We start from the raw sequence: 20602 nt of genomic DNA, 5'->3' as shown, positions 1-20602 counted from the left end.
TGGTGGAAATGAGTGAGAAACTGATAATCCAGAGATGTGACCCTCATTTCTAGTCCAGTGGTTCTCAAACCTTTTCATGTCAAGGACCCCCAAAATGATATGTATCTGGCCGTGGACCCCCATCTCAAATATTTTGTTCCAGGGACCCCCAGAAGCAAAGATTTGAGCAACAAATGTTCGCTTAAAAATATATATATATTCAAAGGTTTGCACAAATTTTCACGATTTTTCAAAAATAGCCAAAGTATAAAAGGTCATAATTATTGTGATGCTATATTAACACATTTAGCTGGGTACCCCCTGGAACCCCCTCAAGTACCCCTGGGGGTCCCCGGACCCCACTTTGAGAACCAATGTTCTAGTCTTTCATTGCAGGCATGTGTTTATGACATGTGCTTCACTTGAATTTGTTAAAAATGTTAGGTTTTTGTATTTTGGAAACCCGACTGTATGAAAAGCTAAAGTGGATATTCAGTTCTTGACATCGTTTTACATTTCAAATATAGTCCAGTCTCAGGCCATGGCTGGGGGGCTCAGGGTAAGGAAGCTGAAAAGAGGACAGGAAAACAGGTGGGGCGGATCTCTGACCATCCAGAGATTCAAGGATAGATAGCTTTCTCTTTCATTGCTAGAGGAGTTTTGTTGCCGGTTTTCTTTTTTCCCCCTTCATTCTACACATCATTACCTCATTTTCCTGCAAGTGTCCCCTCTTGGGACAGGCTGAGTCAGGACAGCTGATTGCAGTTTCAAGGCCTTCTTTGATCAGGAGTTCCACATACTGCTTCAGGCACTAGGAGGGGAAGAACACACACACACACACACACACACACACACACACACACACACACACACACACACACACACACACACACACACACACACACACACACACACACACACACACACACACACACACACACACACACACACGTTGTTTAGAGTAGCTAAAGTGGAACATAGTAGCCACTTAACTTCCCCAAATCATTTATTTGGAGAAGAACTGATTGCAATAGCATTTAATACTTCCATAGGTTTTGTTTTGTTTAATAATAGCACTGAACGCGACAAGACAGAGACAGTCACGCGATACATTTTTATACTGTCAGCATGTAACCACTTGAACCCTATTGGCAGGGCCGGATTACCCATAGGCCGTAGGGGCCTGGGGCACCAGCCAATGGGGGCAAAAAAAAAGAAAGATGAATGAAATAACATAACCCTAACATAACCCTAACCAGTGGTGTGTTCTACCGTCAGATGCTGTGTACGGCGTATACCTTGAGATTTTTTTTTTCGTCGATACCGTATACCTTCAAAAACTGTTTCATCCATTGAAAACGCGAGAGCGTATACCGACGACCACGCGCATCATATCGTAGCGTATACCTTCCGAACACAACACTGACCCTAACCCTAAAACTGAAATAAAGTAACCAAAAAACAAAAATAAACTAACAAAATCCAGCTCGGCCACGCGCCATATCTCCGCCCCAGGGAACAGGGGGGGGGGCCTGCCTATAGGTCCACCAAATGGACCCGTAAAAGGAATTGTTAAAATCCCAAAGAATCCCAACCCTACTCAGGGTTATAGAACTATCTCCTGAACAGCACCAAGATTAGCTTCTGAGAACCTTCTCTGAAACCCGAGTAGTAACATAAGGAAACAAATCCAGAAGCTGTGAAATCCATTACAGTACATGGGCAAGGCATGGTTCATTTGGTTCTTGTAGTCGAAAAGTACAATAATCGTTTCCACTTTTCCAAAACTGCAGATCAGTGTGTTCATTCTCAGATGTTCCATTGGCTCAAAGAGAAAAAGTTGGTTGAAGTCCGAAGGCCAACGTGCGCTGCTGCCAAAAGCTCTTTTCAGACTCTTTGCATTAGGTAATTTGTGGTGGAGTTTTTACAGTTTGGTGAGATCAGAGGTCCCAGGCCTACAGCCAGCACCATGACAATGCATTTCCCAGCAATAATGTCATAATAATGTTATTGCAGTACATTCTAGTAACAACCCGTTCTCTGGACTTGCTCTAATGTTTAAACCATAGATTTGAGCTAAAAAGCATTATTTTACACTTTGGCTATTCAAAAATAGCAGATATACAAGCTCATAGCGCGGCACCGAGTGCCGCGCTACGAGCTTGTAGATCTGCTATTTTTGAAAAATCGTGAAAATGTGTGCAAATCTTTGAATATATATATTTTTAAAGCAAACATTTTTAACTCAAATCTTTGCTTCTGGGGGGTCCCTGGAACAAAATATTTTGATGGGGGTCCGCGGCCAAATACATATAATTTTGGGGGTCCTTGACATGAAAAAGATTGAGCACCACTGATATAGAAACTTACGTTTTTCAGAAAACTGTTGGTATTTAGGAGACATGTAGAATCGGCTTCAGGTCTTAATGGGTTAATGGACTTTCGCTTTTTCATCTTTTGCCCCAATTTAATCATTGCCAACCCCTGTTCATAAAGTCCCTGTCACTGACAACCGCTTCTGTTGGTTTTGGGAAGGGTGTGTAGACAACTACACGTCTCCAATGATACACATTGAGTCGCTACTGTAGCTGCTTCTTTCCCCCGACAGTGAGGAGTTTCCACCAGAGAGGGTTTAACATGCTATTGGTGCCAGTTCCACTCCATAGGAGTAGCTAGTGAAGAGAGACAGAGACAGGCCTCTCCAACCAGCTTCCCCATCCGCGAACACAGCCAATTGTGTTTGTTGGAGCTCAGGGTCAATCCAGATTAAAACTGTGCCACTCGGACGCCTATTTAATGTTCTTTAAGCCATTAAAACCAGGAAAACATCCGTGTCACTTTAGATTGAGCTGAAAAGCATTATTTTATACTTAACAATACAAAAATGGCAGATCTACAAGCTCATATGAGCTTGTAGATTTGCTATTTTTGAAAGATTTTGACAATTTCTGAGAATCTTTGAATATATCCGTATATTATTTTAAAGCGAACATTTTCCAATCTTTGCTTCTGGGGGTCCATGGAACAAATATTTTGAGATGGGGGGGTCGGCGGGTAAATACATATCATTTTGGGGGGCCTTGGCATGAAAAGGTTTGACTATACCACTGATATAGTAACATAATGTGTTACAAAATCCTAATATTATTTGGATTTAGAAGACGTCTGTAGAATCGGCCTCAGGTCTTAATGGGTTAATTGTAATTGAGGCAAAAGTTTGAAATAATCGTCGTCATTGTGAAGTCGTATCACCCAGCCCTAGTATGAGGGGTGTTACCATTTGCAGGTGCAAACAGGTTTACACATTGTAAATGTTTGGGAAAAACACAAAAGACTAACCGATAAGCGATCTTTTTTTCCACTTAAATTTAGCCTAAATCGTGAGCTCAATGTTCACTTATTGTAGACATTATTCTAGAGCTTAGACAAAGACGGCATGAAGTGAAACCTAAGAGAGAACACTGGACAATAGATGCATGTAAAGTTATACGGCCAGTTATAGGCAGCACTCTTTGTCATTTCCCCTCCTTTGTTGAAATATGGTCTCGAATACATTTCGTATACAAAATGTTTTTATTCATACTCTTTACCGGAACAGAACTTTTTTGGTGAAACCGTTCAAATGTTTTATAAAACGGGAGGTTAAACATTTAACCCATTAAGACCTGGAACTGTGTCATTTTTAGATTTGAGATAAAAAGCATTATTTTACACTTTGGGCTATTCAAAAATAGCAGATCTACAAGCTCATAGCGTGGCACCGAGTGCCGCGCTATGAGCTTGTAGATCTGCTATTTTTGAAAATTCGTGAAAATGTGTGCAAATCTTTGAAAATATATTTTTAAAGCAAACATTTTTCACTCAAATCTTTGCTTCTGGGGGGTCCCTGGACCAAAATATGTTGATGGGGTCCGCAGCCAAATACATATCATTTTGGGGGTCCTTGATATGAAAAAGATTGAACACCACTGATATAGAAACATACGTTTTTCAGAAAAATGTTGGGATTTAGGAGACATGTAGTTGAATCGGCTTCAGGTCTCAATGGGTTAATGTAGAAATAAATGACTTTTTCCACACCCCTATGTGTGATAAATTGGTCATATCTCTTTTCCCTCCTGTGTTTCATCAGCATACACACAACAACACATCCATCATTACTTTCAACATAATGTAAGATGCTCATGGGGGTGGGGGGGTGGGGGGGGCAGCGCTCTGGTGGTGCTGTGACAGCTGTGCTAGTTCACAAACGGCTTTTTTAAAAATAGAAATGCTGTTCAAGTCCATAGAGATGCTTTGTGACTAATGAAAAACTACAGAAAGAAAAACATTATTGCACATTTTTAGCACTACTTCGGGGCAATCTCCGACATTATTGCATTGGGTCTACACTCAGTATTCAGTAGATCATTAATGAACCATTCATTTTTCTTCCAACGCATGTTGATCGGCTATAAAAAATGTTTTGACATCACCATTGCACAACGAAGTATAATACAGGGTTAAGTGGTTAATCAGACTAATCGAGTTAGTCAATTATAAACCAGCTTTTCTAAATATTTTCGGGTCGATTCATTGATATATAAGGAAACATCAAACATGTATATTATTATTATAAAAAAACATGCTTGTCAATTATTAGTTTATAAGTCAGTTATTGATATATAAGTCAATATATTTTCAGTTAACTGCCCAGCCCTACCCCCCCCCCATACCACTGTATAATCAGATCACTCATTCAGCCTTTGGCAGCCATGCATTAAGGCTGGGCTTGGACAAACTTTGTCAGCTAATCGGTGATGTGACTGACCAACCAACAAGCCTGTTATTATGTCACTCTGTCCACAATGACAATACACTCTCGGAAATATGGTTCTGTTTGAGCGGTCAAAAGGGCAAGGATACTGAGGTCACCTGGCAATGAGCCACACCGTTCAACTACGCACGCCTCTAGGTCAGTGTTGATTTTGATAGCACATTTTGATCTAGTTTTAGTCATAGTCTTTTGAATAAAATTCCATCTAGTTTTAGTCATATTTTTGTCATCTGAAATGTTTTAGGTTAGTCTAGTTTTAGTCGACTAAATATCATAAGATTATAGTCGACTAAATCTACAGGTGATTTAGTCGACTAAAATGCATTTTTGGCGGTGCCTTGAAGACATCCTAATGGCCGATTTTCCACTTGGGTTGCATGCTGAAAATAGCCGATCTACAAGCTCACAACGCGTCGCAGCGCGACGCGTTGTGAGCTTGTAGATCGGCTATTTTCAGAGCGCAACGCTTGAGCGCAACCAAGCATAACATGACTTGTCTTTTAGTTCTACTGGATCTCGTCTCCACAAGTCCCTCACTAACATTTTAGTCTAGTTTGTAACAAACCCGGAAGTGCCCTTCACTCTGTTGTTGTGTTTGGGAGTTAGATAGGCATAATGCTGCTATTATAGGCATAATAGGCATAATGCTGCTATTATAGGCATAATAGGCATAATGCTGCTATTGTATACAAATAAAAGACGAACAGATCCAACTTCCCACAAATCAATTTTTCATTGAGTAAACAAGATATTACAAACTGCATAATTTAATCTTTCATTAAACCCGGGGAAGACCATTTATTTTATGAATGTAGATTTGACCAGAGCTGCTGCGGGTAATAGCGCCCTCTATAGGCTCACCCCTCCACTGCGCGCGCATATCCTCTCATGTTTACAAACAGGAAACCCGTCTATTTGTTGACGAAATTGTCAATATAATTAGTCTTAGTTTTAGTCATCATAGCTTAGTTTTTATTTTGTTTTCATCAGTGAAAAAAGGTAGTCGACGATCATTTTTCGTCATAGTTTTAGTCGACGAAATCAACAACACTGCACTAGGTTTCCCTGGCTTTATCAGTGAAATGTCTGGCCGTCTCACCAGTGTACAGAAGACACATTGGCACTGTGTGATGGTGGTCATCTGCTCCAGGGGGAACTCTCCAAGGCACAGCTTACAGGAGACCAGCGGGTCCAGGGCCAGCTCCCACGTGGGACGGTATCGTGCGGTGGTCATCTTCACAGCCACAGAGCTGCGAGAGAGAGAGAGAGAGAGAGAGAGATAGAGACAGACAGACGGAGAGAGATAAGCCAAGAGAGAAGACAGAGGGATAGATAGGAAAAAAAAGAGAGAAGCAAACTCTTTATTTAGGCCAAACGCATCCCCAGAAAACATCATATTGTTTTTTGAGTGATGCTCTCGCAAAGCCAGATAACTTTGAAGATAAGAATAGACGGCATAAGGACGGATCACATTCATAATTCCACAGACAACAAAAGGAAAAAGATGACATGTTGTTCATAATTTGAAAAATAGATATGGCACACTTTGGTTGGTTCGCATCTGCCACCGCAATATATCCAAGTGAGTGAGATGCGCATTAGTAGTATATCTGCACCTTGGATTTTACACATGCATTATACAGCTCCCACTGTATGCAGTATTTCATGAGCCCTCCTCCTAAACAGCCAGTCTGTCTGCATTCACCATCATTCAAGGCCTAACGAGAAAGAAAAAAGAGCAACTATTCCAAAGCACCCTCCTCGCTCTCTCCGTGAGTTAACACTTTCCTTTGCAGTGCGTCATGCCTCCTCCTCCTCCTTTTTATGTGAGAGGGGTTTATTTTGGGCCGTCTCGTCTTGCTCTCTCTCTCCCTCTCCTTTTCCCCCCCAGTCAGACCGGAGAGAGCAAAGAGCACCCACTCTGTTCTGTTTACAGGAAGTGGCCCTGCACACACACACACACACGCACACGCACACGCACACGCACACGCACACCGTCAACGCTGTCAAAACTCTACCCCGCGCTGCTAAGCAACCGGAGACGGGGGTTTGGTGGTTTTTAGTGGCGGTAAGGGGGAGAGAGAGAGAGAGTTGGAGCGAGGAAGACAAGAAGAGGCAGAGAGAGAGGGAACAAACGCAGGAGAGAGAGAGATAGAGAGAGAGGGAGAGAAAAAGACTGCAGAGAACTGGAGACAGAAAAAAGAAGTGTGAAGGAAGAAAGGAAAGAAGAGAGAGAGAGAGAGAGTGTGGGCAGCTTTGCTTTCACTGGTCAAAGCACAGTCTGCCTTAAATCTTTCCACTCAAACAGAGAGCGTCTCCTTCCCAAACCCCAATGGTTCTAATCAGCCCCCCGCCCACAGGAGTGGCCCAATTCTCTCACAACTTGCTACAAAAATCCCTCATGAAAAACTATATAATCTACTACCTTTCATTTTCAACCTTCACATGTGTCTCCTTCTCTAATAATCAAAAAGTGCTATATATTTCATCTCGCAATTTACTTCCGGATGGTTCGTTTTGCACTTTCTTTGCCACATCGGTCACGGGAAAGAAATAAGCGCTGCCGTGGTCTATGGAAACGAGCCCAAAAGTGCACCCAAATAAGCCCAAAATCGCTTATACAAACAGTCAGACCTGGCAACGCAGCCTACGCCAATCATGCGTGAGAGATCTACAAGCTATGGGGCAGAGACGCCACCGTATCTTAGCAACAACTACAGCGCTCACTCTCATTGGTCGTGTCACGCTAAGAGCAGTCTCCAGACAATGGCATCGCAGACAGCTTGCTGTTACTGCTGTAGCCATCACAGTTAGTCCCAGCGACGACGGACAGGGCACTGTGATAGCTGCCATGTCGCTAACGCTAACGTGGTTGTCATGCCTGCAGCGGCTGTGCAATCACTTTGTCAACAATGCACGTTCGTGTGGTGAATGTCAATATTGCTGCTCAGTTAGTCCATTGTAGATGGTATATGTTTGTGTGTGTCTTCTGGAGAACTATGTAGGTCCACAGCAACTACAGTAACTAACGTAATGGCAGGACCGCCCCGTGCAACGCATGTTAGGCTGCATTATGGTCATGTAGTAATTTCAGATAATTTCGCTCCAATTACAGCAGTGCTTATCAACCCTTTCACGCCGCCCCCCCCCCCCCCCCCCCCCCCCCCCAAATAAACGTACTTGATCTGGGGACCCCCCCATTCTGTTTGACTCCGTTCCACAAGTACATATTGTGAAAATAGCCGATCTACAAGCTCAAAACGCCTCACGTTGAGAGGCTTTGTAAGCTTGTAGATCGGCTATTTTCTACATGACTGCCTCTTTCTTACATTCTTTGACAATGTGGCCCATGTTTTCATAGTATAGTTTGTTGACTACTTTTGTTGCAGAAATGCTCATTTCCTTTACTTTCCTTTTTTTATTGTCTCCGCCAGGCCGAAAGGCATGGCGCAAGACTGTTTCACCCCCTGTCCGTCCGTCTGTGATAGCTAATCTCTCACATCGTTGACTTGATCGCAGCAAAATAACAGCCCGATGAGTCAGTGAGAGCTGGATAAACGAGGTAAAATGTGTCAAAAGGAGTCTGTACGGCTGTCGATAAATGAACACATGACGTCGGTGGGAGAGGAGATATTGTGTCTTTTGGACAAACAGCAGTGTCGTGCTGATGTTTGTTGTGTGAAGCAGCTTAATGTCAGAGTGTTTGTGTTGGAGCGCCTCAGTGCGGCTGCAGAGTTCATGTGCAACCTCTTCCAGAGAGAGACAGAGACACTAGAAACTCTGCTGGGGAACAAAAACACTGCTGGGCATTGACTTTCATATGGACATTGATCTACACACTGCAGGTATATCTGCTACACACACAACATCAAACTACACACTGCAGGTATGATGCAGCGTTTGCATTACAGCCAGCATGCCAGCGTAGTCCCCATATGGTTTCAAGGTGGGCTAAACCATATGGACCCCATGTCAGCAATGTCAGCGGCATCCACTTCAGTCCCAACTGCGATGCCCATGCAGGCTATAAGTAGCTTCTACCTGGCCCTTAGGTGGGCCCCAACTACCCATGTTTATGTGGGACCAAGGCGGGTCCTACCTGGGTTTGCCCATGCAGGCTTTAACTGGGTTCTACCTGGGCCCTAGGTGTACCCTAACCAACCACAGTGCAGTGCCCATCGCTCCAATTGTTGTGACGTCAGGGCTCTCAATACTGCACATTGGTGGAGGAGGAGGGGCCGCAGGGCGACCGCACACATCGCTGAACCAATGGTAGCCCACGGATGTTTCCTCTGGGGATTTGCAATCTGCCCCTCTATGCCACATATCATCCGCACTACAGGGTCTTCACTGACCGAGCCACGGCCCCACTGACCCTCATGACGCTACGCCACTTATATGAGTTGCCAAGTGGCCGCGGGCGCTACGTGGGCGTGGCCGCGGGCTAGACGCGAGCCCCCGCGTAGCGGGGGCGAGCTTCTAGTTCACACAAAGGAGGGAAAGGATGGGGTGGGGGGTGGGGGGGGGGTAACACGTGATCACTGCATGGGTGGACTGTGAGTAAACACCACCTTGGTGCCGTCTACGAAACACGTGCCATCCTGAGAGAGAGCGAGCTGGATTGAGAGAAACGCAGCAAGGGGAAAGTGGAAAAACAGGAGAGAAAAAGAGAGTAGGCTGGTTCTAGTAGTCACGGTAAACTGACACGAGAGGTGTTACCTTCCCTTAGGAGCAAAGGCAGTGGAGGGAGGGAGGGAGGTAGCGAGGCTGTGTCTGACTCACATACTGTAAGCAGGTCAGTCCTAGAACGATTTATCCGAGATCGATTCTCAAAAAATCGATCAATCAGGGATCGATCTAAGATGGATCATCAATCCCCTAACGGTCAACTATCCGTCTACCAATCAGACAACATGGGAGTAGCCAGCAATTCGTAAGCCTGATTTTTACTTGGTTTGCGCTCCGTGTTGCGCACTGAAACCAGCCGATCTACAAGATCACAACCGAGTGCTGCGACGCCTTTGTTGTGAGCTTGTAGATCAGCTGTTTTGGTGCGCAAGTACAACTCATAAGACTTTACAAAAAGTGAAACTGTGAAATTGTTATCAGGATCATGTCAAGGACTCATATTAACAGATTTAGACCTGGAACGCATCTGTGTCACTTTAGATTTCTTTGGTTATTCAAAAATAGCAGATATACAAGCTCATAGCGCGGCACCGAGTGCCGCGCTATGAGCTTGTAGATCTGCTATTTTTGAAAAATCGGGAAAATTATTTTATTATATTTTTTACCGAAAAATTGTTACTTGTTTTTAGACGCGGCCTCAGGTCTTAATGGGTTAAACAAAAATCCTTCTGGGAGAATTGGTGTTGAGGGGGGCGGGGGTACGGTGCCAGTGAGAATTTTCAAGTGTGAGAAAAAGAGAGAGAAACCATGAGAGCGGAGGAGGGCATACACAAGAGCAGTCTGTCTAAAAAAAAAATGCCAAGCTAGTGCCACTGAATTATATTTTAAGTCTGCACTGTAGCTAAAGTTGCCAGGGTGATGGAAAATAATCTATACTCCTACTGCAACAGTCAAAGAATGTCTAATAGAGAGTGAAGCTTTTTTTTCTGCAGCCTGAATTGGTTGCTCTTTGTTTATATTGGCCGTGCAGGGATTGACAGTTAGGTCGATGGGGACAAATTAAATAGTTTCATAAGGAGTGGAGTCAGTGTTGCCAGATTCTACGAGAGAAACAAGCAACCAGGTCTAGGAAAACCAGCCCAAAAGAAGCGACTATGGGCCACGTGAGCACTTTAACATATACATCAGCTATTTGAAAATTAAATAGCAGATCTACAAGCTCACAACGCGTCGCGATGCGACGCGACGCGTTGTGAGCTCGTAGATCGACTATTTTCAAATAAAATCTTGCGGGCGAAATTATGATAAGCAGATCTGGCAACCCTGAGTGGAGTAGGGCTGTCAACTTTCCTCAGAAATTATATTTGAATATTGGTCTTAAAAATAGGCAGATATTTGAATATCATTATTATTATTATAAAAAATATATGTTTTTTTTTTTCTTCAAAAAAATAAAATACTTTTTTTTGTTGACAGAAACAATACAAAAAACAATCTATCGAGTGCTCGGATCCAATAAAACATATTTTGTTTGTTTATATAACTTGATACATACATGTTTATTGTATTGTCCCTGTCAAATAAACAGGATATTGATATTCGAATATTAATTTTCATATTCGAACATACATATTTTCCCCATATTCGAGGAATATTCGAAATTCGAATATGAATTCACCAGCCCTAGAGTGGAGTGCCGGAAGATGGGAAGAGAGAGAGAGGGAGAGATAGATAGATGGATAGAATGTGTGAGGGGGAAAAAGAGGGGAAGAAAAGTGAGATAGGAGAAAAAAAATGTGTTTTCACTGCAAAAGGTGGTACAGTGTGTTGTGTTCCAACTGCTGCATTATTCACTAGAGGGTCCATTATCACTCTGAATTACACACACACACACGCACACACACACACACACACACACACACACACACACACTAGGAGTGGGACGGTCCTCTGTGCGTGCTCATTTCAAATAGAAAGGTCAAGACAGTGTGCAAACGGCAACAACCAAAATCGATTAGGCCGATCGTCTCTACAAGTTGAGTGATGAAGTGGAGCGCTCTTCCTCACCACTGGTCATCATCACTAGTAGTCACTCACTCATGGGTCTGAAGGAGGTCATCACCTCACAGCTCAAAGGCATAACATCACCATTCACACTGACTGCTGCTGAATGAATGGCTGCTGGAGAATTAATTCAATATATGAACCAACAACACACACACACACTGCATGTGGAGTCACACGTCATCTCACACACACACACACAGGTTTGTATTACTATACTTGTGAGGACATAAACGTTTTAGGACAGCCATTTTACGAATGTCATTTAAAAATATATATATTTTACCATTTTTGACCGTAAGCCTAAAGCCGAAAAACAGCAGATCTACAAGCCCACAACGCGTCGCGCTGCGACGCGTTGTGAGCTTATAGATCGGCTGTTTTTCGGTGCACGACACTGGCGCGCAACTACAAGTATAAATCACGTTTAACTCTTAATTCCAATCCCCAAACCTAACCTCTACATGTCTAATCCTAACCTGAATGTTTTTCTAATTGTGAACGTATCTCTAAAAATCGTTTTTCTTAACTATAAAACAAACCATTTGTCTTGTGAGGACCAGGAAAACGGTCCTCACAATGTACCGTATATTTCTTCAAATTCTACTATACTTGGTCCTCGCAAGTATAGTAACACAAACGCGCACACACACACACACACACACACACACACACACACACACACACACACACACACACACACACACACACACACACACACACACACACACACACACACACACACACACACACACACAATCCATTCTGTAACAGGATGAGTGGTTATGCATGTAACCTAGAAAGTGAATGCACTTACGGAACTTAAGCTGCAATAGATAGAAAAGCCCTTCACAGGGAAAAAAAGGCCATTTCCTTTCTGCACCCATACATGATGACATTAGAATAAAATACCTCTTCACCTACGTTTTCCAACAATATGGGGGGAGGAAAAAAAAGAACAAAACACAAGCCTATGTTTAAACATTAGCAAGACACAATGGATCGTTTGTCCCATTGTTCAGGACATTCAAATACATACATTAAACGGTACATGAAACAGTAGTGCACATACGGGTTTCTAAATGGTTATAAACCGCTCTTTAGATGAACTAAGGAAGGCACATTATGTAATGGAGGAATGCATTGATTTCCCTGGTGAAATGAACAAAACAATGTACAACCAACATCAGCATTTAGAAGGTTTTCTTATTCTTTTAATTATAATGATAACAGCTTAACCCATTGAGACCTGAAGCCGATTCTACATGTCTCCTAAATCCCAACAGTTTTCTGAAAAACGTATGTTTCTATATCAGTGGTTGTCAAACTTTTTCATGTCAAGGACCCCCAAAATGATATGTATTTGGCCGCGGACCCCCATCAAAATATTTTGTTCCAGGGGGTCCCAGAAGCAAAGATTTGAGTTAAAAATATTCGCTTTAAAAATGTATATATTCAAGGATTTGCACACATTTTCACGATCTTTCAAAAATAGCAGATCTACAAGCTCGTAGCGCGGCACTCGGTGCCGCGCTATGAGCTTGTATATCTGCTATTTTTGAATAGCCCAAAGTGTGAAATAATGCTTTTTAGCTCAAATAAAAAAATGACACAGTTCCAGGTCTTAATGGGTTAATACCCTTTGATGTTTAAACCACTTTCACCCTGGCGTCCGTCCCAATTTTGGGCACGTCCAAAATTAAAATGCAAAAGAAATTGCAGATCTACAAGCTCGCAACACGTCGCGATGCATCGTGAGCTTGTAGATTGGCCATTTTTTATAAGATTCGGCTAAAACAAATGACAACGACGCCGAGGGTCGGCAGCACTGTCTGTACCGCGCTGGGTATCATTTTATTTGGACACCCAGAGTCCTGCACATGAGGCCAGCTCTATATTCAAATCAATGCTCTGTCCTAGCTAGCTTATTAAGAACGCTATAAAAAGCCAATTCCCACCTGGACGCCCTCAGGCTTGAGTGGGAATGAAAGAGAAAGAGGGAGAAGATTGTCACGAGCATTGCAGGCACGCACACACACACACACACACACACACACACACACACACACACGCACACACACGCGCGCTACAATAGGCTACATTCACACTCACTGTAGATCTTTCTGAAGAGCTCATTTAATCTAACCAAACATCCTGTGAGTATAATCTACCATGCCACTTACTCCTATATAATGTATAGCCTATTACATACGAGAGAGAGAGAGAGAGGGAGAGAGAGAGGAGGCAAGAAGGACAGAAAGTGATATTTTTCTGCTGTTCTGTTTTCACCTGGCCTGACAGCGTTCACTGTGTATAATTACATAATGCCACACCAAAGCATTGCATAATGCTTCTATTTATAGTCCTCACCTATGGCTGATGTGAAGACAAGATTCATATTAACTGCTAAAATCTTCTGGGGTTGCGGGAGCCGCACGCAAAACATGATTTTTTCCTCTCACACGCACACAGACACGCGTCAAGACAATGCACATAGCATAGCCTTGGCTTGCACGCAGTGGTGGAACAAGTACTCAAATGTTTTACTTAAGTATAAGTATCAATACTGCTATGTAGAAGTACTCCACTACAAGTAAAAGTCTGGAATTCAAAATTTACTTGAGTAAAAGTGCAAAAGTGTTGGTATCAAAATCAAAATGTACTTAAATTACCAAAAGTAAAAGTACTGAAATGTTTGAAAATAGCAGATCTACAAGCTCACAACGCGTCGCGATGCGACACGTTGTGAGCTTGTAGATCTGCTATTTGCAAATAGCCGATGTAGGCTACAAGGCTAAAGTGGTTAATGTATGTTTTATAATGTAATCATTTATATCTGCAAAGTAACTAGCGACTAAAGTTTGCAAATGATTGTAGTGGAGTAAAAGTACAATATTTGCCTCTGAGATGTAGTGGAGTAGAAGTAAAAGTATTGAAAATTGGAAATACTCCAGTAAAGTAAAAGTACCTAAAAATTGTACTGAAGTACAGTACTTGAGTAAATATACTTAGTTACTTTACACCACTGCAAGTTTGCACGTAAATACATACATACTCTGTCCACCCACCAAAACCAGCAACAACGTTCTCTCGATGCATGCACAAAGCTGTCAGTCAGCTGGTCTACAAGAATCCACAGTCATCCAATTAGAGAGAGCATTGACGGGAGAGAAAAACTCAAGGCTGCTCTCTATGCAGCCAGAGATGGAAAGGAGGGCTTGTGATAATGGCTGAAACCATGGTGATTGTGATTTAACTGGAGCCTGAGAAAGAGAACAGGCCAGTAGAGATACTACGCTTACGTGTCATTATTTGTTCCTGCGACATTAATGGAACGAGTGCATCATATATATGATAGAGGCAGAGTCGAGCCATCCGCCACCTCAGCTGCAATATCAGCGTACATAACAATAACGCAATCGGGTCTCATATTTATTTCAGTCAATCTCTATGCCAACTTAACCCATTGAGACCTGAAGCCGATTCTACATGTCTCCTAAATCTCAACAGTATTCTGAAAAACGTATGTTTCTATATCAGTGGTGCTCATTCTTTTTCATGTCAAGGACCCCCAAAATTATATGTATTTGGCCGCGGACCCCCCATCGAAATATTGTTCCAGGGACACCCCAGAAGCAAAGATTTGAGTTAAAAATGTTCGCTTTAAAAATATATATATTCAAAGATTTACCCACATTTTCACAATTTTTCAAAAATAGCAGATCTACAAGCTCGTAGCGCGGCACTCGGTGCCGCGCTATGAGCTTGTAGATCTGCTATTTTTGAATAGCCCAAAGTGTCAAATAATGCTTTTTAGCTCAAATCTAAAAATGAGACAGTTCCAGGTCTTAATGGGTTAAGCCAACAAGCTATTATTGCCTCCCGTACTTTATGAAATGATTCACTGCTGGATATGCGTTTCATTCACTCGTATGTATGAATGTTGATTTTGCCTCAACGTTCACAGTGGGCCCCTATTGTTATTTGTTTTGCTTTAGAACATAGTTATAAAATGTATTAATAACGGAGTCACTAGATCAGTGCTCTCTTTGTTGGAAAAGTCCAAATCTCAAGGCACACTTGTATTCATAGCAAAATAGAAATCTACAAGCGCACTAAACTGTGATGGGTTGCAAAGCTTGTAGATCTATCTTTGGGAATTTTCTTTCAACCCATTATACAGAAAAGCATCAGTGTAATTTTAGATTTTGGCTATATATATATATATATATATATATATATATATATATATATATATATATATATATATATATATATATATATATATATATATATATATATATATATATATATATATAGCACATTGGTTGGCTATTCAAAAATAGCAGATATACAAGCTCATAGCGTGTCACCTGTGTTAATGAGCTTGTAGATCAGCCATTTTTGATAAATCTTGAACATGTGTGCAAATCTTTGAATATATATATATTTTGAAGCAAACATTTAACTCAAATCTTTGCTTCTGGGGGTCCCTGAAACAAAACTATTTTGTGATGGGGTTCCGTGGTCAAATACATATCATTTTGGGGGTTGACATGAAAAAGTTTGAGCACCACTGATATAGCAACATACGTTTTTAAAGAATACAGTTAGGATTTAGAAGACATTTTTGGAATCAGCCTCAGGTCTTAACGGGTTAAACAAAATTTTTAAAATGTTATTAGAAATGTTTGCCTATAATAACATGCCCAAAATAGTGACGCCAGGTTGAAAAGAGAGAGAGAGAGAGAGAGAGAGAGAGATAAGAGAGCAATATGCCAACCTACTCGCCTTTTTCCCCACAGACTCCCATCAGTTTACCACCATTATTACCAGTCACCTTGCTGTGTATCTAAAGCTCCCATTAGGGAACAGTACAAATATGCAATATAAACACACACACAGGCGCGCGCACACACACACACACACACACACACAAATATTAACATAGCTAAGGTATGTGGAAATATGCTATTATGCCCTAATAGTCCAGAGGGAGATGTGCTTGTCATAACATCAATGTTAAACCTGATAAATCTGTCTGCTGCGTGTTATTCTAGTTTGAATATACAGGCCAAAAAAACATCCATTTAATCCTTTGCCGTCGTCCCTCAACCAGAAACCAAAAATACCACTGTATAAGCAGACGACATGACATCTTTATTCAAGCCTTTCCTCTTCTAAGCCTGGTTTTAAGATGTAGTGAGTGAATGCTTCATATACTCCTACAGTTAGTGCAACCCAAATTTCCATACATACTGTACTGTAAACTACCCTGTATATATAAAATAAAAGGAAATAACAAATAAATGTGCAACAAGGCAAATTACATAGACATTTAAAATGAATGAGTAAAATGAATCACTTTTCTGCCCTAAATAAATGTTTACTCATTTTAAACCCATTAAGACCTGGAACGCATCTGTGCCATTTTTTTGATTCAAGCTAAAAAGCATTATTTTACACTTTGGCTATTCAAAAATAGCAGATTGTAGATCTGCTATTGTTGAAAAAACATGAAAATGTGAGCAAATCTTTGAATATATATATTCTTTTAAAGCGAACATTTTAAACTCAAATCTTTGCTTCTGTGGGTCCCTGGAACAAAATATTTTGAGATGGGGGGTCCGCGGACAAATACATATCATTTTGGGGGTCCTTGACATGAAAATGTTTGAGAACCACTGATATAGAAACGTATGATTTAGAAGACATTTGTAGAATCGGCTTCGGGTCTTAATGGGTTAAAATGATGACATATACATCAATAAACCTGCGAACAGTAAAGTACAAACCTGTGTGCAATATTTATTTGACTCACTACGCAACGGTGATGTTCCACACTTAATCCCTGGATATTAGCTTCTATGTCTAACAGAGAGGAAATTCAACAGATAAGACTACGGATAGGATTTCAATCATGATCATGTTGTGTTGTTATTAATTAACCCATTGAGACCTGGAACTGTCTCATTTTTAGATTTGAGCTAAAAAGCATTATTTGACACTTTGGGCTATTCAAAAATAGCAGATCTACAAGCTCATAGCGCGGCACCGAGTGCCGCGCTACGAGCTTGTAGATCTGCTATTTTTGAAAAATCGTGAAAATGTGTGCAAATCTTTGAATATATATATTTTTAAAGCGAACATTTTTAACTCAAATCTTTGCTTCTGGGGGGTCCCTGGAACAAGATATTTTGATGGGGGTCCGCGGCCAAATACATATCATTTTGGGGGTCCTTGACATGAAAAAGATTGAGCACCACTGATATAGAAAACATACGTTTTTCACAACACTGTTGAGATTTAGGAGACATGTAGAATCGGCTTCAGGTCTCAATGGGTTAATTGAACGTGTGTGTGTGTGTGTGTGTGTGTGTGTGTGTGTGTGTGTGTGTGTGTGTGTGTGTGTGTGTGTGTGTGTGTGTGTGTGTGTGGGGTAGTTCTGAACGAGGGTGTGAGCGTGTTTTCCGTCAGCTTGTTGTGGTTATTTATCGAGTGTCCTGCCACCCGCCCACACACTGTACTGAAAAGAATAGAATTGCAGAAACGTGATGCGTGGTCGTTAACAGATCTGAATAGACGTCAGAAAGACACAGGTTAGGCCAACGCCATGTTAATACAGTACTAACTCACTATAGGGATGGGATGGGAGACGATGATAGCTATCGTTTATATCAGGGGTTCTCAACCTTTTCAGGCCGCGACCCCCAAAATAATGATATTATTTCCCGCGACCCCCCGCGTGCACGCGCGCGGTCCCGTTCGCACGCGCGAAGGTTATTTAATTATAATAGTTTATTTGATAATTGTTTATTATCAAAACATTTTTGCAAAAAGTGGGTAAATTGAGTAAATTAACTGATAAAACATGAATTAATGATAACATAAAAAAATATTTTGTTTAAAAAAAAAAAAAAACTTTTTTTTTTGTTTTCAAATTCACCAAAAAATCTGGCAACCCCCCCAAATTATTTGGCGACCCCCAGGTTGAGAACCACTGGTTTATATCGTGATAAAAAGACGCTCACAATACATCGTATCGCAGAGATTTTAATTTATCGTGAAATTGTCCTCCGTCCTCAGTACCACTTAAACCCTCTATACTATCATAAAACAGACCTGTAAAGGGAACATTTGGTACGCTCCTATTTCACTCTGCACTAATCTAGGTGCCAGAAACAGCAGATCTACAAGCTCACACCCGTTGTGAGCTTGTAGATCGGCTATTTTTTGGGGCGAACGTCGCCCCCAAGAACAGGGATGCTGGGGATTCAAGTGGTTAACAAAAGTGGCATTTTAAGTTTTAAGCATAAAAAAAAAGTCCGGAATTCTAAATTTACTTGGAGTAAAAGTACAAAAGTATTGGTATCAAAATGTACTTGAAGTACCAACAGTAAAATAACTAAAATGTTTGAAAATAGCAAGATCTACAAGCTCACAACGCGTTGTGAGCTTGTAGATCGGCTATTTTCAAATAGCCTAGGTATAAAACAGAGCTAAAGTGGTTAATGTATGTTTTATAATTTATATCTGCAAAGTAACTAGTAACTAAAGTTTTCAAATAATTGTAGTGGAGTAAAAGTACTGAAAATTGGAAACACTCCAGTAAAGTAAAAAATACCTCAAAATGGTACATAAGTACAGTACTTGAGTACATGTACTTAGTTACTTTACACCACTGCTTAAGGTACAGGACAGTGTGGCCACCTCTATCATGAAAGAAGTCTTCCCCAAAAGTGCACACCATATCACGCTTCAAGACTGATGATGGTGTGCACTTTGATGAATAGAAAAAGTAATCCATAGAATAATCACTACACCGATAATCAATAGTTGCAGCCGACTCCTGCATAACATGCAAGAGGAGAGTAGGCAGGATAACATGCAAGAGGAGAGTAGGCAGGATGAAGTGCCGATTGCTGATCCAACTCCAAGGGTAAACATTATACCCAAATAACCCATTAAGACCTGGAACTGTGTCATTTTTAGATTTGAGCTAAAAAGCATTATTTTACACATTGGCTATTCAAAAATAGCAGATCTACAAGCTCATAGCGCGGCACCGAGTGCCGCGCTACGAGCTTGTAGATCTGCTATTTTTGAGAAATCTTGAAAATGTGTGCAAATCTTTGAATATAAATACTTTTAAAGCAAACATTTTTAACTCAAATCTTTGCCTCTGGGGGTCCCTGGAACAAAATATTTTGATGGGGTCCGCAGCCAAACACATATCATTTTGGGGGTCCTTGACATGAAAAAGTTTGAGAACCACTGATATAGAAACATACGTTTTTCAGAATACTGAGATTTAGGAGACATGTAGAATCGGCTTCAGGTCTCAATGGGATAACTAACATACCAGTGTGTTACGCCACCTCTAACCCCCCAGCCCGCTTCTTATTTTATCCCATATCCAACACCTGGCCCACATCTAAACAGATGTCAGTGTGTTTAGACGTCTCCTTCTGAAATATCACATCTGTGCACATTTGGAAACCGACGGCTTGCATAGGGTCAGAGGCGGCACAGGTCACGGCTATACTGTAAATAAAAAACAGCGCTGATGATGACATGGACAAAGCACGCCTAGGTCTGTCACAATTATTACGTAATCGCCTACAAGCTTATAAGCTTGTAGATCTTTTTTTTTTTAACCCATTAAGACCTGAGGCCGATTCGACGAATGTCTACGAAAACATTATTCTTAAAAAACATGTTTCTATATCAGTGGTTCTCAAACTTTTTCATGTCAAGGACCCCCAAATTATATCTATTTGGCCGCCGACCCCCATCTCAAAATATTTTGTTCCAGGGACCCCCAGAAGCAAAGATTTGAGTTAAAGATGTTCGCTTTAAAACAATATATATTCAAAGATTTGCACACATTTTCATAATTTTTCAAAAATAGCCAAAAAGTGTAAAATAATGCTTTTCAGCTCAAATGAAAAAGTGATACAGATGCGTTCCAGGTCTTAATGGGTTAAGTATAATAATATTAAACGGGTCAGTAATGTTTTTGTATATTTAAGTTATTTGTCATATCTGTCCTGTGCAATTTGTGATTATGAAGCCTAAAAACCAAACAGAAATAAAAAATGTATTCATATGTTC

The 20602-nt window shown here is 41.2% G+C and overlaps 1 protein-coding gene across 3 annotated transcripts in view; it reads right to left on the bottom strand.

Annotated features, from left to right (window-relative positions):
* rnf144aa (ring finger protein 144aa) overlaps positions 1 to 20602 on the bottom strand; it is an 81544-nt gene that overhangs the window by 34189 nt on the left and 26753 nt on the right. For all 3 annotated transcript variants that reach the window (XR_014599804.1, XR_014599805.1, XM_084044407.1), the window contains exons 3-4: positions 5895 to 6045; positions 686 to 790 (exon numbers count right to left, since the gene is read on the bottom strand). Coding sequence is in view for 1 of the 3 variants with exons in the window: in XM_084044407.1 (XP_083900533.1) it covers positions 686 to 790; positions 5895 to 6029 (240 nt within the window). In the remaining 2 variants the exon portion in view is untranslated. The remainder of the gene's footprint in view (positions 1 to 685; positions 791 to 5894; positions 6046 to 20602) is intronic.

The sequence above is a fragment of the Gymnoscopelus microlampas genome, assembly GCF_963454915.1.
Source record: "Gymnoscopelus microlampas genome assembly, chromosome: 20".
NCBI lineage: Eukaryota > Metazoa > Chordata > Actinopteri > Myctophiformes > Myctophidae > Gymnoscopelus > Gymnoscopelus microlampas.
This window is presented reverse-complemented; position numbering and strand designations above follow the sequence as displayed.